Genomic DNA, 24158 nt, shown 5'->3' with positions numbered 1-24158 from the left:
GATGGGTTAACAGTCTTATAATGAGGGTTCAGAGTGTGGGGATGCATTTGTAGTACACATTACATGTCAAAATAAGTAAATAGATACAGCTTTTATGTGCTCCTGTGTAAAGATAGCAAGTGGTGGATATAAGTGTTTTAGCTTATTATTATTTTTCATTACTTTTCAGTATGACAAGGAGCCTTCAGCCAATATCAAGGCCCTGTTGTGCAACACCAGTAAGAGACAGCCCCTGCCCCAAAGACAAGACAAATGGAGTATCATTAGCCTCACTTTGAATGCATCCGATGAAGTGAGCTGTAGCTCAGGAAAGCTTATGCTCAAATAAATGTGTTAGTCTCTAAGGTGCCACAAGTACCCCTTTTCACTTTACAGATGGAGAACTGAGGCAAAGAGAGATTAAAGACCCAGATCCCCCAAGGTGTTTAAACTAACTCCTAATTTGAATGGGATCTAGGTGCCTAAATGCCTTAGGGGAATCTGGGCCAAAATGGCTTGTCCAAGGACACGCTTGAAATCTGTGGCAGAGCCATGAGCTGAACCCAAATCTTCCGAGTCTCAGTCCTATCCTTCCTCTCTAATTTATCTTATTAGAAACTCTTGGTCAGTTTTCAGAATCTCTTCTGGATGGAGGACAATATTGGTAACCTATTCTCCTTTTCCATTAAGCTTTGTTGTAAGCATGTGCAGCATCCAGAGGGATAGATTATTACGCTGCAGCACCTTTAAAGATTGTTACAGACCAGAGGATCCAGATTCAAAAGAAAGATTATTCATCCGTTCCTTCGGAGAAACAGAAGCGGAGCTTTCCATTTTGACCTTGTTATAGAGGGGTGAGGTGGGGAGGGGAGAGAAAGAAGCAGATTTGCTTTAGAAAATGCTCTCTCCCCTCCAGACAATGACATAGCAGAATTCATGTTCCTGAGTCTGGGCAGCCAGACTGTACTAATACTTTGCAATGCTATTAGCATAGATTCCCCCTCCTTCCCCCCCAAAAAACCTTTGAGAAACAGACGCCCTCTCTTTGCCCCAGTTGGAGCTGCAGTAGAAGGGGGGTGAGAGGGGAGGGAAGAAAGAAAAGCTTGTGGTTGAGGTTTTCCTGTTACTATCATTGTAACGTTTATTTAGCCAATCTCTTAACTATGACGTCTGGATTTATGGCTTGCTCACAATATTTAACACACCCACTGAAGGCTGGAGCTGCAGCGCTCCTAGTCCAACCAGTCTAAAGCAGTCAGTGTAGCTGAAAGGGGTTTTCACTCTGCACCTGCCAAAGATCTCTCTCTCGCTCTCTCTTTATTTTCTCTCTGTCCCTCTCTTTCTCTGCCTCTCCCTTTCTCCCTCTTTCTCTCTCAAGGCAGATCTGTATGACCCAGCAGAGATCAAAGACGGCACCTCCCTCGCCAAGAAGAACCGCTACCGATTTGCGCTAGTTTCTATCCTCTAATCTCTCTCCTTTTTCGTGCCATATTTAAGCTTTACGGTACAGTAGTGCCATCAGACCGTTTTGCAACCAAAAACCAAAACCAACCAAACAAACAAAAAAAAAACCCGGAACCCCAGCTTGGATCCAGCAACCATACTGACTTGATCCTAGTTGAATATTTCTCTCTCCCAAGCACTGGATGCGATGGATGAAGAATCTGGAAACAGTCTAAGAAAATCATTTTCCAGCCAATGTTTTTAAACAGTCTCGCGGAGGAGAGAGAGTGTGTCTCACTACTGCATCACGGGTCAATTTCAAAGGATGGGAGGCAGCGTTTCCAGCACATCTAAATATTATGGATCATCTTTGCTTCCCCTGAAAGCCTTTTATTTGTAATAGGTTTTATTATTATTACCCCCTCCCCCTTCCTGTCTTTTTTTCTTACCCAATCAGAGCTTCAGATGTTGGTGTCTCTTCAATAATCCCTATTCTTTACCGTTGTGATCCCTGTCATAAAAAGAAAAGAAAAGAAAAAATGGACAGCTGGGTTTATGAATTGAACTGCTGCTGGCGTTTGTATTCCTACTGATTTTTAAAGACTTGCTTTGGGGCGGTTTTTTTTGGTTTTCGGTTGTTGGTTTTTTTTTTGCTCAGTACTTGATGAGACTCAGACGCCAGGACCGACTGCTTTTTGAATATTTATTTCGAACAGCCGATGGAGATAACTTTATCCACTTGATTGGTTTTATTTGTTCTCGCTCCGCTCAAAACAAAACAAAACAAGACCCACACGCTTTTTCTGTGAAAGAGCTCCCTTAAATATTTAAATTGCCCCTCCCCTTATAATTTATTAGGAGGACCCTGGACCATGAAGATGATTTTAGTCCGGAAATTCAGGGTGCTGATCCTGATGGTGTTTCTGATCGCTTGCACAATGCATATCATGATTGATCTGTTACCAAAGCTGGAGAAGCGAGCGGCGAGGACGGAGGGCAAGACGGGCTGCTCGTGTTCTGACCCCCCGGGCGAGGAGGCTCAGGGCTGGGGGAAGCAGAGAACTAAGGGCGGCTCGGAACCGGGCTGGCCTAACAAGCACACGCTGCGGATCCTGCAGGATTTCAGCAGCGACCCCAGCTCCAACCTCACCTCCCACTCGCTGGAGAAGCTCCCCGGGACCTCGGAGAAAGCCGAAGCTTTTAAGAGACTGGAACAAAATGGCATAAGCCGGGAGCTGGGGCATAAGCCGCTCATCCAAGATGGGAGTATAAACGCCCAGCCCGGGGGGCAGGGGTACTCCAAACTCGCGGCTCTCTTCGAGCAGCCCCTCTACAAAATCGCCACCCCGGCGCTGGCGGAGGAGGATGTCTTGTTTAACGTCAATAGCGATATCCGATTTAACCCGAAAGCGGCCGAGAACCAGGACTGGTGAGTAGAGCGGGGCTGGGGCTGTGGGGACTCGAAGCTGTGGGTCCCCAGCGGGCTGTCACTGAAAGCAAAGGGGGAGGAACTGCTACCGGCTTCACTGGGCGCAGGATCAGGCCCCGAGGCTAGCGACGGCGAGGCCTGATTTCTCCCCGGCAGCAGAGAATTTGGGTCACGTTCATGTGGCATTATCCTGAAACTGGGGACGTTATGATCCTGCCTTGGGTTGGTGGGAAGTGACTTCCCACTTTGCTCAGAGTAAAGCTACTGATGAACAGCCACTGGTGTGGCAAGTGGATCTGAGCTCTTCCTTTCCATTACAATACCTTAAAATATCCTGTTTGCTTGAAGGAAAGAGAGCCACTTCTTCTTGCACCCAGGGGTTGAAATGGCAGTGCAGTTCACTTACTTACATTCCAGTGTCAGAAAGCTTTGCCGGGATGCAGAATTGTAAGTGACAAAAGCAGCTGCCGTACCGTAGCTGATGTGTGTGTTCAGACTACTGAGTACTTTAAAAAAACAACACAATAGACCACATTTATTACATATAATTTAAGAAGCACTATTGTTTCTTATTAAAACCCTGAAGGTAGAAATAGCATTGTGAGTAGAAAACGGAGACTATTTGCTGTGTTATGATGTAGGTTTCAAAATATGTCAAAGCCAGTAGCTGGGAATAAAATTAATATTTGTTTTGTGCCTGTAAAGAAATATAGGTTCTAACAGGTCATTTACAAGACTGGAGTAACAGCTATTTCAGATTAAATGAAAGCTTCAGTGATATAATTCAGGTATCACAAATGGGATAAGAAAATAACATGTTTAAACTAAAAAAAAAACAAAAACAGGAGGACTTGTGGCACCTTAGAGACTAACAAATTTATTAGAGCATAAGCTTTCCTGGTTATTCCCCCCCCCCCCCAAACTAACAAAATAAAGAACAGAAGACAGAGCAATAAAATATTAACTTCTCTCAGAAGCAGGGAGATTGACTTCAAAGGTCATACAACTGTCCATAATATACAGATATCAATGGGATTTCAACCTTCGGGATCTGACTTTTGATACATTTTCTGCTCTGAATTATTTTTTGACATTCTAAAGCCCAGTGCTTCTGTCTTTAACTTTTAATGCATTTGGTATCATCTATAAATTCTCTGCCCCACTGATGTATAAGAAATGCTTAGAAACTTGAAAGGCTGAAAAATCAAAAGGCATGTCTCTAATACAACAGCACCCTCTTTCAAACACAGTGGCTCTGTAATGTTTAAACAGCTTTATTGTGCCATGCAAAAGCTCTGACAAGCAGTGGAGCAACCAGCCTAGATTTGAATCTTTAACAATATAGTGTAAATGTTTTCATTTTCAACCTCAAGTTTATATGAATCACAAAGGCCCTCAATGTATCATAATTAAAATCAAATTTAAAGCGCACTAGCTTAGAAAACTTCCAATTTCTCTGGAAAATCTCTGTCACCAGCATATGACAATAATGTACGGAATGTAGAGATGGCTAAAGGTACAATTGACGGTCAAGACATGTGATAGCAATGGGATCTCCAATATAACTGCTGCTCCGCTTGTTATTGCTCCCAAGGTTTAAATAATTAAAATCAAATTTAGCAGTTAACATTAATTCATAACATTCTTTGCTATGACAATAGCTTAAAGCTAAGCAAGCTTTCTTGCAGACATGGGAAATAGAATTTGCATTTAGGAAGTAGTCAAAAGTTATTTCACTGCCTTTCGTCCCCTTGGAATGATAAAATCAAAAAAGGAATATGAAGTATAAGTCCTGAATGTAACATCGCAATTATCAAATAACTTCAGGACATGTTAATTGTTAAATAAAGATTTGGGATAACGTTTATATTTTTGTCTTAAACTTGTTCAAGTTGTTTTCAACAACTGTACAATAAATAAAAACAACACTGGTTTGTTTTTTTAACATTGTACCCTGGATTAAAAAATAAAATATACTACAGCTACTTTGAATTCAACCAACACTCTTCTGGAGTTTTAGGACAGTGCTATGCAGTATAACACAGAGTTCAACGTTTTTATTATTTCATAAGGGTCTGATCCAATGTCTATTGGAGTCAATGGGTGCTTTGCCACTGACTTTAATGGTCTTTGGATCAAGCACTAATAGTTTAGGTCACAACTCTGCTCTCATTGAGGTCAATGGCAAAGCTCCCAATGGCTTCACTGGAAGTGGAAGCAGGCCTTTAATCCATGTCAGGGATAAATTGAAACCCTTCTCTCACTTCTACATTGTTTGCTTTTCACATCATTGCATTCTGAAGCCCTCTTTTAAGTTGCTTTGAGGAGAACCGGCAGATAAAAAATAATAATACTTCTCTCTCTCTCTACTTTTTTTTGTGGTAGGCAAAATGAAGGTAATGAAGATGAAGAATTTTTACCCACCGCAGAAACATCTGTAGATTCCTACCCAAACTGGTTAAAATTCCACATTGGTATTAATCGATATGAGTTGTATTCCAGACACAATCCTGCAATTGAGGCTTTGCTGCAAGACCTGGTCTCCCAGAAGATAACCAGTGTTGGTAGGTTCAGATACATATATTTTTATGACTATTTACTTATTCAAAACCTTGTTGCTGTTTTAATATTAATGAGTATTTTCCATTACTTATACTTGATGTTCCTAAAACATTGCTTCCTGGCTACATTAGTCTGCACTTATTTTCCTTGTTAAATATAAAAGAGGCTTCATAAAGATATCTTGCCAGTTCCGTGTTGCATGAATATTTGAGAAGCCGTTTGTATTGCTGTGGATGCTAGCAAGATTCTAGCTGCAAAGCATATTAGACCAGATTCATCCCTGAGGTAACCTATTGACTTCTGAGGTACAGTTACAACATGGTTGAATAGTGCTCATTAAACTGTAAAAAAATAAGTTGATTTTTTCCAGTCTGATTTTTTTATTTTATTTGAATTTTCTGAACAAAGAGTTTGGTGTTAAAAAAAAATCCTGAGGGAGGGGGTGGGTGGGATGAAGAGCAACATCTTCACCTGCAGAAGGTGTTTAAAGAATGAAACAACACAGTGCAGTGTCTCTATAGCTCTTGCCAATCTGCATTGTGTTCCAGCACTGCTGTAGCTTTAAGGCCCAGAGCTGCAGTGTTTGTACATCCAGATCTACACTGATTTCAAAAGACAGTGAAACAAGCATCAGGATAGCAGGATGGGGTCCGTAGTTCAACTCTGTTTGTTCCGTTTAGAAACCCATGATTGAGATGTTACTATGTTGACCATTCAGTACATTTAATGGTCTGGAACACATGGAAATATTTGCTGTGGGGTCAGTTAATGATAGGTTTAAGTGCTCTTGAATATGGCTTTATAGTTGCCAACAAAAGAAAAGAAAACCATGGTCCTGACATTCTAAATAGCTAATATAATTTATTTCTGGTGGTTGATCATTGTCCAGTTGGTTTAGGCACATAAAAAAATTAGGCAATTTCTATTAAACACCAACTTCCTAAGTACTCTTCAACTTTTCACAATGATGAAATAGTAGAAGCTCTACAAAACTGCTGATAATCTATATTTCCACTACTGGATTAGATCACCGGGCTTTGCCCCTGCAATCTTATTCAGTAAAAACTTCCATTGGCTTCAATGGGAATTTTGCCCCACTAAATCAGCATCACTGGGCCTAATGGTTACATTTTCCATCCCGTGAACCATAGTTTTCTCTGAACAGTATTAGGATTAAGTGGGATTCTTGATCAGCAAGGAGGGATTGATTTAGTTAGTCAAGACAGCAGGAGCCATGATTTGGAGAATGCTATGTGATGAAATTCAACTTTATGCAGAGAGACACACCAAAGCTTTAAGTGGAACTTAAATAGTGCTTCGGCCTTGTGCTCTGCTTAGAGGGGAATTTCACCCAAAGAAAGCAATTTTCAAACCATGTTGCCTTAACAGGATGTCCAGACCAATGTACTGAATGATCAAATTGACAGTAAGGTGCATAAATAAATGCCATTTGTATGAACCTGTATGCTGGTTTTCTGCCCCACCTCTGGATTGAGATGCTTTATTAAGGAGCCCAGGTTTGAGAATTGTGCCGTATATATGCCCCCTTTAGATAACACCTAACATAATAGAAATAGCAGTCACTGTCTTAGATAATACCGAATGCTTTTCATCTTCCTGCAGTCTAGGCCTCAGGATAACAAGGATAATTTGCAGTGGAACAAGTTCTAGGTGATTTTTACTGCCTTGTCTTGTGGGTGGGGAACGATAATCCCCTTTCCTGACCCACTCACTCAGTCAAGAATGATGTACAGAATATTCATCTTGCAATTGGATTAGGGAGTGGGCACAACTCCTTACTATGCTGATTTTAAAGGCACTCCTCACTTATCGATCAGGAGATGGAAGAGAAAGAGATGTAAACTGGGTCCCCTCCTACCCCTCCTACACCCTGGAGAGTGGTGGTATCACTTCCCTGATCTATCACCTTGCACAGCTTCAGGGCAACAATTTTGCTTAACCCCAGGACCTTTAAGACTTTGCATCTGAAATGCTTGCCCAGCCGTGTTTTGATTTGCTGTAAGAGGACCATGCATCTCTCAAAATGCATTTGGACTAAAGTGGCCACTGCTGAATATACTGCACTGCTGAATAGCATAGCTTCACAATTTACTGAACTATATATTTTTCTCCAAGATCTAAATATAGTGTATGTTGGTTATGCAAAGGAAAACCATGGCTTGTAGCATGCTCAGACGTGAACATAAATGTAATGGTTATCAAATGGACAATGTCATAAAGAGTGTGCTGGCTAGTGATCGAAGGAGGGGAATGAGAATCAGAAATACTAGAGTTTACTTCTCTTCCAGCCACTGACTTGCTCTGTACTCTTGGGCATGTTGCTTAATCTCTCTCTGCCTCAGTTTACCTACCAGCAAAATGATTATAAAAATTATAAGCGAAAAATCCCAGCTCCAATGAAGCCCAATAGAAATTTTGCCGTTGACTTCACTGTGGCCTTGATTTCACTTTATATGTCTTACAGCTGTTGTGTAAGGCTTTAATTAATTAAAGATTTGCTAGGGCTTTGAGATCCTCTGAGGAAAAGTGCTACAGATGCACAAAACCATATTTATTATATTATGTATTGCATATGGGATATTCTGTTATATGCTTGTATGGTGTTTTGCACAATGGGTTTGGCGCCTCAAGATGTTGCTGCAATAAAATTCTAAATAAGAGTCATTTACACCAACGATGCCTTGCAATTTGGATATACAAAAATACTAAACACTGCATCTCATTAGACAATGTTCCTTAACCAAAGAAGTGCAAATTCTGTCCAAAAAAATAGGTAAAGATTAGTTCCTAGATATGAACTCAAGCTAGCCCTTTAAAGTGAGCTTATAAAAATCAGGGGGCCCAATCCTGGGGACAGTGGGAGGGTTGCCTGCATCAAGATGGTAGGATCCGGCCCAAACCACTGGCAACCAAGCCATGTTTGTTCCTCTGGGAACAAGGTTATAGCAAGGTTTGAAGAAAGAAAGAACCTTATTTTATATTATTGATATTTGTGGAGTGTAGTATGTTTTGTCTTACACTGCAAATTCTTAGCGCTTTTTTTTTAATTATATTAACAGCTGCCCACTTTTCACTTTTTGTGCATAGAAGCAATAAGAACTCCAAAGCTTTTGAATGGATGAATAAAGTCTGACATGTATTATCAAATGACACATGAATGATCACTACATTGTTTCACATGATTCTGCACATTTGCCAAGTTAATTTGCATGGTTCCTTTCGTGGTTTGGTTTTGAACGGCAGCTATGAAGATGACTACCAGGTTAAAAGTGTAAAACAAATTGAAATCTGCATACTGCCTGAGAATCATCATTTTCTTTTGACATTCAGTGCAATTAAATATATAGAATCCTAGAAGTTAGCTGGAAAGCTATTATCTTATCCAGTCCTTTTAGTGCAAGGAATCATGTCTACAGCTAGTTTTGTAATATTTTGATATGTTATGTATAGGTTTTAATAGGCTTATGTGGTTTTGATATGCAGGTTTTGATACTGTTTGCAACCTGAACTGTAGCTCAACTGCCTTCTTAGCCAAGTCAGCTGTATCTGCTTAATGTTATTAATTGGAAAGCGTCACATCCAAATAGACAGCTCTGGATCAATCAAAACTGCTTGCAAGATTCTGTAACCCATACAGTTACCTTAAAATGAAAATGGTGAGAGACGCAATTACTGCTTAGTTCACAAGAGCGGAGAGCATCAAGGTGACATTTCCTTGAGGTTAAAGTTTAAATGGAACAAATCCACTGATGATGCCACTATGGAAAATGGAATCTGAACATTACATCTAGTTCCCACAGTGACACCCAGAGGTGGCCTTGAAAAGGACAGGGTTAAGAATAGCTTTAAGCCAAGTATATATTCAAAGCCCTACCTATCAGTACGTGTTTGCTCTGTTCAATGCAAAGGGCCTGACCCTGTTCTCATGTAATTCAATACAAAACTTCTGATGACTTAAAAGGGAGCAGGACTGGAGCCTAAACATTAATATTTTCAATTGAATATTGAAACCCAGTTTTCAGAAAAGATGCATCCACATACGCATTCAGAACTGCACACCTGCTTTGCATTGAGAATTACCATTACGTCCTGCACAAATTACCGTAATTAGCCATTCCCCTGCACATTTATGCATGTGCATAATCACAGCAGCAGCATGAGCAGGGTAACCAGGAGCACTGTATGGCATAGAGCAGTTAGATGCATCAGTTCAGTGACTGTGGGCCTGATCCTGCTCCCATTAAAGTCAACAGGAGTTTCGCCATTGGCTTGCATGTGAGCAAAACAGGCTTCTGTGGGTTTTTTCTTTTCTTTTTTAATTCCCTGGTTGAAAGGCCTTGGGAACATTACCTGATTCAGATCATTTCTAAAGCCTAGGATGCATTCAATTTGTGCAGGCAATAATTAGAACGCTAGAGCACAAAATTACTGATGTGGTAGATCAATGGCACAATTAACGAAGGTAGACGTTGGCTAAACAGCAAAATAAAAGACAGTGCTATGAATACTGAACCCAGATCCTGGCTCTCAACAAAATGATAAATATCTTGTCAAAAGGCAAGGAAAGAATGTGTGAAAAACATGATGAAATGTAGCGCCACTGATTTACTTTATAAGAAAACAATGAATCTGCCAAGAATCAGCAGATTGATTCAATTTACAGGCCTGAATGGGGTGAGGGGAAGACCTTAAAAATGTACAGCAAAGACTTGGGACGATCTCTCCGCCTTTTAAAACTGCTTTTATCATCTTGAAAGCCTTTACAAATGAGTCAGCAGCAGTGGCTGAGCAAGAACAAGTTAAGAAAATGACTGGGACTTGAATTTGTTTTGAAATTTGTTCCTTATTACAGTTTGTGTGGAAACAAGCATCTAGGCTGTGCAGACTATTATCTGCTAGCAAGGCTGAGGTGTTTATGTTCGACTTAGGTCTGATTTACAAAGGTAAATATATACCTCTAAATGGATTGGGAGGATGAGGGCTGGGTTGCAACAATATCCAGGAAATGACATACTAGGTCACACCAGTGGTTCATCCAGTCCAATGTCCTGTCTCAGACAGCAGTCCGTACAAGATGCTTTAGAGGATGGTGCAGGAAACCGTGTACGGACAGCTACAAAAACATGACTGAGTGATCATGGTGACATACATCTCATAAGTTCCATAGAGGGTTTTACTATTTTAACACTTCACATAGGTGAAGTGTAGGGTTTGCAGAAAACATGGACATGTGTTTTCAGGAGGGACTAGATGAGGGAGAAGTTGGAGTTATGACTGACTAGGAACCCCTGGGACACATGGGAGAAGGATGACAGGTGAGCACGGGAGAAGATCATTATACACTTAATCCAAAGCCCAGAAGAATCAATAGAAAGATGCTCATGGACTTCAGTGGCCTTTGGACCAGGCCCTCTATCCCCAAATGTCCCCAGTAAAGTCAACCCCACTGAGGATTTGTTCCAAAGCCTCTTGAAATTTTGAAATCAGGCCATAAAATTCTTGCAATACCTTAAATGAAAGAGGATGTTAAGTCTGGAGTATATTAACCTTTAGCTTTCAATTTTTTCTTTGACAAGCTGAATTGCCTAAAGATTAAACGTCATCTTTGTACTGGAATTTACTTTTACCATTATATAAATATGTCCGAGACTTGTTGGACGAAAGTTGACTCAAGATGTACTTTATGGTGTCAGCGAGTTTTTAAGAATTTTTCCAGAGCTGCTCATCCTCTGTAACATAAAGGCGTATTCAGACATTTTTTAAAATGTGGATTATGACCCTGACTGGAGGACATCTTTGGAGTCAGAACAGCCTTATATTTTAAGGCCTTCTTAGAAATGTCTTAGTATGCTGATCATAGACGTGACAGGCTGTAATGGCTTAGTGTCATTATGTGCTCTTCTCTGAATACTGTATGTTCTAATCCTGTGTATTATAAATCCTTATGAAATTTTTATTTGGGTAGCAGCTGAAGTCTCAAGGGCATCTCCAAACAAGCAAACAAGGCTTTAGAACATGATTGGACTCTTATTCCTTGGCATAATATAAAGGGAAACATGTTTGAACTGAGAAACAAAAGTGGCAAGTGGAATGTTCCTTGTCTGATTCATATATGTCAGAAAATGAAAAGAAGCCAAGCAAGCAGGCTTGATATTAAAGGGAGGAGAAAAATCTTGAGGCCTAATGTTCAGATAAAGTCTCCATGAATGTGAGCCGTGCTTTAGACATGCACTACTACATAGAGCCATGGAAATCAAGGTTTCTGCATGCACCCAATCCCAGAGTTAAGCACACATGTCACTGTCTGCAGGCTCAAGACCGTAGATTGAAAGCACATTGGATTCAGACCATATCTCTTTCTCATCTGCGACGAGTCATGCACAACTATGGCACTGTATAATTAATGTTAACAATCCTCCCTTTTGCATATGTAGGTAGGCACCTGTATGTATAGCCTTTGGGTTAAAGTTGTTGGGAGCCGTCGTAAGGGACAGGGTGGAGCTGCATCGCTCCTGCTGGAGTGCCTGGGCAGATTGTTCCCTGGCAAGGCACAATGCCCCTAGAAGCAAAAGGGGAGTGCGGTTGCTGTGCCACCCTCAATCAGTGTGTAACGTGTCCATCCACCCTGCGTTGCAGGGGGCCGGCTGGGAGGCGTGAAGTCCTACATCTAAACTCAACAGTGGCACAAAACTCCAGCCGTCCTTGTGCTCCAGAGTGCTCTGCGGCCAATTTAGCATGTACAGGCTATAATCTGTGGGTGAATATGACAAGCCCAGAGGGAACCTTTAATCTTCTCACCTTGCACCCTCACACAAAGGATGGACCTGTTCATAGAATCATAGAATCATAGAATATCAGGGTTGGAAGGGACCCCAGAAGGTCATCTAGTCCAACCCCCTGCTCAAAGCAGGACCAATTCCCAGTTAAATCATCCCAGCCAGGGCTTTGTCAAGCCTGACCTTAAAAACCTCTAAGGAAGGAGATTCTACCACCTCCCTAGGTAACGCATTCCAGTGTTTCACCACCCTCTTAGTGAAAAAGTTTTTCCTAATACCCAATCTAAACCTCCCCCACTGCAACTTGAGACCATTACTCCTCGTTCTGTTCTTTCTTCTGTTCTTTCTTCTGTTCTTTCTGTCTGGAAATCAGGCCTCGCATGTGTAACAAATCAGAGCAATTTTTTTCATGAGCCTTTCATAAAGGTTTCCCCTTTCTTGTTGCCAAAGTCATTGTCTGCTGAGGTTGCTAGCCAAATAACAATCTGTTGTGCTGCTTTACCGTGCTAGGCATCCTAGTAAACTTAGAGTATTCCAAGCTGTGCGTTTAGAAACTGGTGTGAGGGAATCTCCTCTTTTTCCTCCATCTCTGCACCCTTTTGGTCTTGAACAATCTCCCAATCAATATAGGCTTTCCTGATCATGTGACTGCACAACTCTTAATGATTGTACCAGGTCCAGGTCACACCAGGTGTAGAACCCTGAATTTTTGTAAAATAGGAATATTCTGTTGAAATGGTGCAAAATCGGCTTTATGTGAAGGGATATGAAACTAGACACTGCTTTTCAAACACTGATTCTGCTTTGGCCATATCATTCCCATGTTGTAGTTGATGCCTTTTCCACAGCCTCTTTTGGCTGGGGACTTTTTATATGCATTACATTCAGTCAATTAAATACTTTTTAAAATAAAGTTTGGAACAAATGTTTATTTGCGAATACATAGCTATATTGTGCCATCGATTTATAAACAGAAATCCTCATGAAAGTCAACAGGGAGTTTTGCTTAACAATTGATGGCTCAACACTGCTCCTTGAATAAAAGTCTAAATCCTACAAGAATGACTTGGACAAAACTCTCATTCATTGTCATGGAAGTGGAGAGTGAACAGGACTGCAGGACTTGGCCCCATATTTGTCTGTTTAGCAACTGAATGGAAAAAAGACCAATTTTGAAAACTTAAGCGACAAGGGGCCAGCTCCTCAGCTGGTGTAAATCAGTGCAACTTCGCCATTGGCAAGGGAGCCACACCGAGCTACAGCAGCTGAGGATCTAAGCTTAAGGATGCAATTCTGATCTCTGTTACTCAGAGCAACGCTATGGGTGTCAATGGAGAATTCTGGATTTAAACTGATGTACGTGACAATAGAACTTGGCCAATGAGAGTCACAACGTTGGCACCTTTCTATGTCCTTTACACTATTCTGGCAGTGAAATGTGATGGAAGGCTAGTTTAAACTGCCAGCTGGGGACTCCTGGGTGGTATATAGGTGGGGTAGTTAATTATACACTACATGCTCTTGACCACTCAGTATAGATGACAATTTAGGTGTGTAGCAGAGCTGTTACCAGAGTAAGCTGTCTACAATGATCCTGAGATGTTACTGATAGCACATACTACAGCAGCCTGAGGTTGCTCTAATTTATTCTTGGGACTGAACTGGCTCTAGTTGCCACCAGGATTCAGGTGTTTGTGGATGGAAAACCATCTATACGTCCCCCCTTCCCTTCTGGTGTACATGAGGATCTAACCTACTCTGCACAGCAGAGTGAGCCTAATATATGAAAACCACACGTTTCTGGTATACCTGTTCAGTGTGAGTTGTTTAATGCCCCTTAATTTCTAATTATTTATTTGTTCCATTGGGATAGCCGAGTAATGCAATAGAAGGCAGGGGTCAGCAAAATAGCAATGCAGGAGGGATTTTCTTCCAGAAGAAGAGTAATTAAACTGACCAGATTTGCATAGCATTTTGTTGCAAAAATATATGGATTACAAGCACTGAAAGAGAGCTGGTGACCCATCAGTAATAAGGCACAGAGAGGAGTAATTAATAGGACGTGTAGCAAATGGTATTGGTTAGGGAAAGCAAATGTAGACATTAGACATGCCAAATAAGGCCAGCTTTAAGGCAAAATTTATGAAAAAGATAATATGACATTTTACGTAGTTCTTAAATTTATACCTTTTTTGTCTGATTTCTAAAGAAGGGGATTATCTGATCATTCAGAGGAAACTTTAAAAAGGACTAAATTGCGTACACTGAGATGACTGACATGGCCATCATTGCACAATGCAGAAGTGAATTAAAGAGCTTGGGTGTAGGTCATTTCATTTACTCAAAGTGTTTTTGGCTGGTGGGAGAGCAGATGGTCTGCTGAAGTGTATATTTACCTCCCTTGACTAACCATATCATCAGATAAGATGCACTCTTTGAGAACTCTTTTATTCATGTACTGTGTGTTTTTTTAAGTGACATGTTTTTTCCCACTTACACAAAAAAAGTATCAGTCCAGGATTAAAAACAACATCATCCAATTGTTCAAGTGATATTGTCCAAATGGTGCCGTTTGCTAACAGTAAATGTCAGTGTTACAGTAATTCACCATCAGCTGGTGTTTGAGAGTCAAGCAAAAATGGTCTACAATGTGCAGCATGAGCCGAATTGCAGTCACTATTCAGTCCTTACTCAAAACTTCCATTGAAGTCACCTCTTGCTTATGTACAGATCACCTAATGCAGGGCCTGATCCAAAGCCCACTGAAGTCAATGCATAGTTATCCATTGACCTCAATGGCTTTGGATCATGCCCATGGAGAATATAAAAGATTATATATATATATATATATATATATATATATATATATATATATATATATATATCAGGAATAATAAATACTTAAACTAATCACAGCATAGTATAGGAGTTGCAATTGTATCTATTCATGCCTTTAATTAAAGGCTGGTTGCTCCTCACCCATTTGTACAGCCAAGGTTCTGGTGTTCTCCAAGACACACCCAATCTCTTCTTCCATCATGCACCCTTTTCATGGTAGCAAGTCAAAAGAACTTAGGGAGTGCGGGAAGTGAGAATTTAGAGACCTGTACCTACACACGCTTAGCATTCAGAACTCCCACTGAAGCCAGTGGTGTTTCTGCACTTGTAGGATCGGGCCAATAATGGAAAAGCTGATGCAGGATGCAGGATTCCCTTTCCACTCCAGTTCAGTCAGTTTGAGCAGTTACACTAGACAGCATTTCCCCTACTCATCCTCTAATTCAGTCTTTATGTTTTGGAGTGCCCTATAAACGTATATGTGGGTGTTCAGACACCACAATGATGAGTGCAATATAAAGGCTTAGATTGAGACAGAGAGAGAGATGTGCTATTTCAGTGTACTGTACTGCTGACTGTACGTAGAAATGTACACTGTGATTTTTAATTGTTTTACTTTTCTCCCACAGCAATGAAATCAGGAGGCACCCAACTAAAACTGATCATGACATTCCAAAATTATGGACAAGCATTGTTTAAACCAATGAAGTAAGTAAGAAATGATTTGCTCCATTTTAAAGCTGCTCTACACAGCTGTGGCATGTTACCGTCTTGACAGCTGTTATAAGATCACTCAGAATGTCTTTTAAGTTTGTGGTGCTTAATTATCTAAGCTTCCCACTGAATGTAAATTGTAGGCATGTTAAGAAGAGGAGGCATGAGGAGTTTCAACATTCTTAGAGCCTGATCCACATGAAGTCAATAGGAGTCTTTGCATTGACTACAGTGGGGTTTGGATTAGATCCTTAGATGATAGCAGGTATATTGTGGTTTCATATGTCATGTCATGCACACTGTTCTCTGTGAATTCTTCCACCCACAAAAATACAGGATGTGCTCAAAGTTCCTTTCTTATGTGGAGCTTTATTCAAAACAAACTTGCTCCGATATTTTGCAGTTTGTATTACATCACTTATTTTAGAAATGTTACCACAAGAGTGCAAGTTCTGGCCAGGTTTTCAGAATCGATTTATTAGAGAGGAAGACATTAATAGTGTTTGATGAATTATAATTTCATCCTTTGATTTATTGCTGTTGGTATTAGAGCTGCACTCTACTGTTTGCTAAGGCTGTATTGTAGCTGTGAAAATGAGTTTCTTTGAGAAGCGCAAGTGAGGAGAAAAGACTTGGCTGGAACAGAAATGATTTTACTCTCACTTACACCTGTGTAAAGCAGGAGTAATGCCACTGAGGTCAGTGGAGTTGCACAGGTTTAAAATTGATGTAAGTGAGCTCTGAATCAGGTCCTATATGTTTGTATTGTAATAATGAAAATCATCGTGTGCTTAGTGTACAGGGTTTAGTAAAATCACTTGAGGCTGCAGAATGTTTAATGAAGCTATTCACTCTCTGTGTCAGTGGGTATCACTAGAATAATAAACTCATTTCCTTTCTTTGTTCCCCCTATAAGGAAGTTCACTTAATTTCCTTTAAGGTGGTCTGTAAAGGAATAACGCAGCACAGAATACATGGTTTTCAGTATGTATTTGTTTTGTATTGTACATGTAGACAGGAAGGATGGTCCAGTGGGCAGGGGGTTAGCTTGACACCTGAGTTCAATTTCCTGCATTGCTACAGACTTCCTATGTGACCTTGGGCACTTCAGTTAATATCTCTGTGCCTCTATTCCCCATTTGTAACATGGTGATAATAAAGGGAGGTGCCTTACCTCACAGGGATATCGTGAGAATAAATGCATTAGAGACTGTGAAATGCACAGTAATGGAAGCCATATAAGTGCCTAAGGTAGATCAGGCCTTATATGGACTTCAGAAGGAACAAGTAACTGAGTTTCCTTCACATCAACCTCCTTTATACGTGTCCTGAGATCTATGAAGAAATCCCCTGGATCTCAGATCATCCACAGAACCCCAAGGTGTTTGTGCAAAGGCCCAGTGGTTCCACATTATTCCCAAATTCCTCCCATTCAGACTGGCTTCCTCTGGATTCACATTCTTCTTGGTTCCTCTTGTGGGGCTGGGAGGCTCAGATCTCTGAGAGGGAATCTACGTAAGATGATGTAGAAAAGTCTGAAGGGAGATGTTGCCAAAGCATGTCCTAATTGGACCATCCCCAAACCACTGGAACTATAAAAGCAATGCTCAGAGCATGGGTTTGGATGATACCAACTGAGGTTCAACTCCTGCCCCCATTCCCTTCCTTGCACATTTTACCTGACACATTTTATCACTATTCCAAATCATTTCTGACCCTCCCTGGGAAATTTCTGAGAACATGACAGGGCCTAGCTGTCTTTAATTATTAGGTAAGAGAGTGATGGCCTTGGTGGCTTTCCACATGGTACAAGATTCTTCTTGTCTCCATTTACTTAGATGCAGATATTTTAAATCATTATCATTGCTGTGACATTGTAGCTCTGGGAATGCTAATGAGGTTAAATCAAAAGTTTACTATGTGTACTGCTTTATATACACCACTGGCAAGATGATGGATGACAATGGATGTATAACCAATTTCCTATACAGAAGCAATTATTGCCATCCACAGGGACAATAGCAGAAAATGACTATGTTTTAATCACCCCTTCAGCTTGATTTCGAGGGTGTTAAAATGTTATTTTCTAACTGATTTTGCATTAAATACATGTTTATAACAAGAACCACTGCAGCATTCCACAACGGTGTTCCCAAACACTCCATCTTACAGTGGCAACACGACTGTAGTTCACATGATGGCTGTAGAATGCTTTAGTATTTTTATTAAGGACATTTGCGAGTATTTGTTTTCATTATGAACAGGGAGCCAGATCCTAAGCTGGTGCAAATCAATATACAGTAAAAGCTGTTTTATCCGGCATATTGGGGGAATTGGGGGTGCTGGTATGTGAAAAATGCCCATTAACTAAAAGGGAGGGAGTTTGGGTGTGGGAGCGGGCTTGGGGCAGTGCAGGATGGAGTGTGGGGTGTCTGATCCAGGGGCTGCTCACCTTGGGTGGCTCCCCACAAGCGGCGACCTGTCCTGGCTGCTCCTAAGCGGAGGCACGGCAGGCAGCTCTGCACACTGCCTGAGCCTTTGCCTGCAGGCGCTGCCCCCCGAAACACCCATTGGCCGCAGTTCCTAACCAATGGGAGTGCGTTGCTAGCGCCTGGGGCAGGGCGGGGGCAGCAGGCAGAGCTGCCTGCCACACCACCGCCTAGGAGCAACTGGGACAGGTCGCTGCTTGTAGGGACCCACTCGAGGTGAGTGACCCCCTGATCCGGCACCCCGCAGCCCCTCCGGTGCCCCATGCCCCTGCCTGCACCCAAACTCCCTCCCAGAGCCCACGCTCCACACCCCCTGCTGGCCCCATGCCAACTATAAACCAGAATTTCATTGAAAATCAGAAATGCCGGTTTATAGAGCTTTTTGGTTGGTGAAGTGTTGGATAAAACAGCTTTTACTGTAGCTCTATTGAGTTCAATGGGACTATATCAATTTCCCGCAGTTTATGATCTATTTCCTGTGAATTGTTTGGTGAGCTATGCAGAGTGATTTCCTTCCATGGAACTGAACATCCGAAAACTTTAAAAATACAAGCTGTTAAATCTACAGGACTTCCCATGGAAGGGCTTTATCCAGCAGAAAGGAGCCTTCCCCAAATTTAAGTTGTTCCCTCTTTTGAGGGGATATCGCTTTTGGTCCAGACTTTATGTAGCCACCCAAGCCTGACTCCTTCCCAGGCAAGGTGCCAAATATAGGGCCCTACCAAATTTCACAGTCCATTTTGGTCCATTTCAGGGTCACAGGATTTTAAAAATAGTAAATGTCATGACTTCAGCTATTTAAATCTGAAATGTCACGGCGTTATCATTGTAGGGTCTTTGTCACTGACCCAAAGAGGAGATGTGGGGTGGTTACAAGGTTATCGCAGGGGGGCAGGGATTGTGGTACTGCTACTCTTGCTTCTGCAGCGCTGCTGGCGAGTGCGCTGCCTTCAGAGCTGGGCCACTGGAGAGCGGCGGCTGCTGGCCGGGAGCCCAGCTCTGAAGGCAGAGCCGCAGCCAGCAGCAGCGCAGAAGTAAGGGTGGCCTATTATGGTGTTGCCGCCCTTACTTCTGCCCTGCTGCTGGTGGAGTGTTGTCCTCAGAGATGGGCGCCCGGCCAACAGCCACCACTAGCCTCCCCCCAGCTGCGAAGGCAGTGCAGAAGTATGGGTGGCAATACTGCGACGCCCTTAAAATAGCTTGTGACCCCCCCCCCCGCAATTGCCTTTTGGGTCAGGACCCCCAGTATGAGAAACACCGGTCTCCCCCATGAAATCTGTATAGTATATGGTAAAAGCCCACAAAAGACCAGATTTCACGATCCGTGATGTGTTTTTCATGGCCGGTGATTTGGTGGAGCCCGAGTCATATGGCAATGACACTCATGTGGATAATGTCAAAGGATGTCCTACATGTTCTTAGGGCATCATCAGTGCTAATACAATGGTCGGGTTCCTCCCTACCTTAGTCACAGCCAAGGAAGACCTTTAAAGGAGTCTTATGGACCTCCCTGACTCTCAGCTCTGGGATCAGCAAGTTGAAGAGGCTTTCGCTTTGACAGTCAGGAAAGTCACCTGCATAATGGACCCCTGCATTCTTCCTCCATAATTGTGTTACAAGCCCCATGACTGCATTCCATTGATCAATACGTAAGGGGGAGTATGCACAACACAAGAAGTCCCATAGGTCATCCAGGACCATTTCCTCTTCTGTTTCTGGAGATGTGCACAGTAGTTATTCTAGCCTTTAGAAGATCCTGTGGGATGCATATTCCCAGCGGCAGAGATGGAACGTGGGGAGGACTAGTGATGTGTTTGTCTCCGTCTGAGTGGATATGCCTTTCCCTGTGAACAACCATGCTTCTAGCCCAGTCTGAACAGCAGTTAAATAATATAGCATTTCTTGCCTGTGAATAAATACTATGGCCTCAATTCAGCTGTCAAATAAAGGGATGAAGACTATAAGAGTTGCAACTCTGTCTTTGAAGTTTGAACTGAGTTACTCTTTAACATACCAGAGGGGGCTGGAGACAGCAGGATATTGAGCTTGATTCCCAGAGAAAATTCATGATCAAAAGTGTCCCAATCTGTCCATTATTCTAGTCAGTTTAAAGCTAAATCCCTTATTTCTGCAGGGCTCAGATTCAGGTAGTGTGTGAGGGGACAGCCCCCCTGTCTGTACTTGATTCCATTTGTAATATCAGTGAACCCTTCTTGACACATCTAGACTTGCTCAGTATTCTTCAGAGTTGCAATTATATTGGTTCAAATGGGGTGGAATGAGAAGAACATGCTAATTCTTTACTAAGGCAGGCAGGTATCTATTAACTAAATGGATATTCCATTGCACTTCAGAGATGGTTTCTGCAGCAGCATTGCAGTGAAATGTAACTGGCAAGTTGTTCTAACTCCTGGAGAACTCATGAGCAGGCCTTGGTTAGTTTGCATTTCACAGCTGCTGAATTCTTTGTTGATTACATCTATAAAGTGAGCCAACTCATGAAAGAATCCTTCAGCACAGCCAGTATTTGGAAATGGAGAAACCAGAATCTCTTCTTGGCATCCCCTGTGCTAAATGTTTGACGTTGCCTCACAAATCTTGTACCATCAGGTCATTTATTCAGGCAAACAGAGCAAAATCAGGAAAAGAGGAGTTTAATTGCCAAGAGAATGTTACTGTGATAAATAAAGCTTAAGGGAAGTTTGAATGTACTTGCAATGTGTCGAACAGTTAATATGTAACTGTTACAACTGTATTGTTCTATATTACTGTCATCATCACAAAACCCCAAAACCGCACCAACCCCAATGTTCCTTCCTGTTACTGTATTAGCTTTGTTAACAAAATTTATTGAGATGCCCAGCAGTGTCTCAAGTCAAGATTCCTTATGTCACTTATTCAGAGAGAGAGAGAACAGTCCTAGATTTATAAGACTTTTGGCTTATCTGGCTAAAAACTACCCTATTTTTTATATTTTTTATTTGTTTTCTCTTTGTTGTTGTTAACTGGGGGAGTGAAACAGCTGGCTTAGCAACAAAAGAGATAAGGTTTTTTCTCTTGGAGGCTTTTTTTTTTTTTTTTTTTTTTTTTTGAAGGGTGAAATCCTGCTTCATCAAAGTCAATGGCAAAATTCCCAGGTAGAACTGAACATAAAATATCATTTCTAGAGGTTTCTTTGGAGCCATCCTATAGAATTTCATAGAGAATTATATCTCTCCTGTACAATTTGACAGGCTGTTTCTAAAATACCTATACAAAGGGCACTATTCACTGTGGAATCTGTGAATTTTAGAATAATGTCAGTAGACCCCTATTTGTTTCATCCAGAGAAGTGCCCTGGAAATCAGTGATGTCACTCTGGATTTAAACTGGGATGAAACCAGAATCTTATTCCAGATTTCCAGTGGTGTAAGGAGGTTAAAATTAAGTCTTACATGTTTTTTGTACATATTTTTCTTATAAGTCCATTATTTTGGTAAGTACCAATACAGGATAGATTGATCATTATAGTCCTCTATAAAAGATTGTAGCTAATCAGTGTCCATTACTCCCTTTTTTTTTTCAGGTGCAAGAATTGTATTATTTTTAATTATTTACTTATTCCAATGTAATCTTAAAAATAGGAGTCCTGGCGGCTAAGGATTTGTCTTTACTAGAAAGATGTGTCGTGTGAGAGACCTGTCAAGTAACATATTTTAACTAGCACTTGAGTTAACACTATGCACTTTCTCATCTTTGACAAGCTCTAAGTATCCTTGCAGATACTATCTGTAACAACAGATGAAATAAAATGATGGCAGTTCCCACGAAATGAAAAAATAGCCAGGCAGAAAAAATAAAATAAAATAAAATACATCCCCATCTCATAATTCCCTAAAAAGGCCATCTTCTCAGACCTCCTCTAATTCCTTTCAAAGGGAGGGGCTTTGCACCATAGTCTGAAGGTCACTAAAGTTGGCCTATTTCAGACCAAGGTAGTAGGGAAATTAATATAGTTGTTTTAGTTGGCAAAGGACAGCTATTTTACTGGCTTTTAAATTGCACACTTTTACAAATAAACAATTAGTAGCATTCTTAAAATTTCTCTTTGATTTGCCCTTTGAGAGTGCTATACAAATACTTGCATTTTAGGATAGTGGCATTATATAGGACATAAAACCTCTCTAATAGAAACAAATGTTAATTGCTTTAATTTTCTACAATTATGTCCAGATTTTGAAGTTGCAGTTTGACTACTTACCTGTGAAATACAGCCTCTAGGCCTGATTATGATTTATTTTACGCTGGTGTTACTCTATTGACTTCATTGGCATGACTTCTGATTCACACAGGCCTATGTGAACTTCAGAATCAGGGCCAATTGTCTGTACACACTGCATGATTGCTTTGCCTTATTCCATTGCATCTATTGCTGTTTTGAGGAAATACATTTTGCAAACCTGTTGGATTTCAGCTGGCAGGGATCCAATATAAACATGCTGTTACAGGGCATGCACAAGGGTGGGCAAGCCCCACCCTAATCGTCGGGGGCACAGAACTCCTCCTGCCCTGGGGCCAAGGTGGTGGTGGGAGAGGAGGGGAACGAACTCCTCCCTGGGCCGGAGCTAAGGCGGGGGGAGGGTGGAGTGGGGAGAGTGAGCTCCTCCTAGCCGGAGGCCATGGCAGGGGAACAGAACGTGCCCTTCCAAAAGGGGTCAAATTTAAATTCCTGCTGAGTCCTTGTATTGTTATAAGTCAACATAGCAATTAAATCAAATTGCAGCTACAGAAGTAAGATATGCATACAGTAGCTGCTATTCCATCTGCCTGTCAGATTTATCACTTTGGCAGATTGGAATGCATTGCATAAAGCCCTACTAAGCAATCCATGGTCTAGGCACAAACAAAACCACTCTGCTTGGTGAATCAGCTCGAAGCAATTTTTACTGTGGTTCTCACTGCAGAAATCTAGCACCTTGTAAGGGGCTGTTATTTTGGACATATGGTGTGACAAACTGATATGAAGGGTTGAAACTGATAATCACAATATTCAGATCTTATCTGCCTGCTTAGAATATATAGGCATCACATCTCAAAAAATTATGAAAAGGAAACACCTCATTGTGTGTATGCAAGTATCAATCAATATACAGGTTTCAGAGTAACAGCCGTGTTAGTCTGTATTCGCAAAAAGAAAAGGAGTACTTGTGGCACCTTAGAGACTAACCAATTTATTTGAGCATAAGCTTTCGTGAGCTACAGTCAATATACAGACATTCCAAGGGCCCCATACATGAGATTACTGGCTCTGTAGGGACAAATCCCACTGTTCTAACCTCCCCAATCCCTGTTGGGACTTTTGCCTGAGTATGGACTCACAGCCAGATTCTGATCTCCCTTGCAACAGTGTAAATCTGGAGGAAGCCGAGAGAGTTATGCTAAATTTACACTAGTACAAGTGGGATGTGACTATGACTTTGAATAAGGACAGCAGGATTTGGCCCCTAGCTTGTAAATTCTCCAGCGCATGTAGCAGCATAAAACAGAATTTCTACTTAAACATCCTACATACTGCGTGTTAAGTTACTTTTTCTCCTGATCATATCTTCATCAGACTGTACTTGTTCCATATAAAAATCATCTCAATACAAATTTTAAATGGATTTAGCAATCATGAGGGGGCCCAGTCCAAGGACCATTGAAGTCAACTGGAGAATTTCCAATATTTTCAATGGAACTGGAGAATTTCCAGTATTTTCAATGGGATTTTGAAGAGGGCCCAAGTTGATAGCCCTGTTCAGACTAAATTCCTCTATACCATTGCAAATAGGAATGCAATCTCCTCCATATTGCCCATTCCGTGTATTCCATCCTTGCCATGGAGATTCACCTCTGGAAATGAAAGTCTTGGCTGGTGTCTAGACCCAT

The 24158-nt window shown here is 41.4% G+C and overlaps 1 protein-coding gene across 1 annotated transcript in view; it reads left to right on the top strand.

Annotated features, from left to right (window-relative positions):
• Positions 1-1196: 1196 nt before the first annotated feature.
• FAM20C (FAM20C golgi associated secretory pathway kinase) overlaps positions 1197-24158 on the top strand; it is an 82052-nt gene continuing 59090 nt past the window's right edge. Inside the window, exons 1-3 of the mRNA XM_084641545.1 lie at positions 1197-2851; positions 5237-5415; positions 15678-15756. Coding sequence (XP_084497671.1) covers positions 2295-2851; positions 5237-5415; positions 15678-15756 — 815 coding nt within the window. The 5' untranslated portion in view covers positions 1197-2294. The remainder of the gene's footprint in view (positions 2852-5236; positions 5416-15677; positions 15757-24158) is intronic.

Source organism: Lepidochelys olivacea (genome assembly GCF_965140295.1).
Source record: "Lepidochelys olivacea isolate rLepOli2 genome assembly, chromosome: 10".
Classification (NCBI taxonomy): domain Eukaryota; kingdom Metazoa; phylum Chordata; order Testudines; family Cheloniidae; genus Lepidochelys; species Lepidochelys olivacea.
Note: the sequence above shows the minus strand (reverse complement) of the source record. Positions and strands in the feature narration are given on the sequence as shown.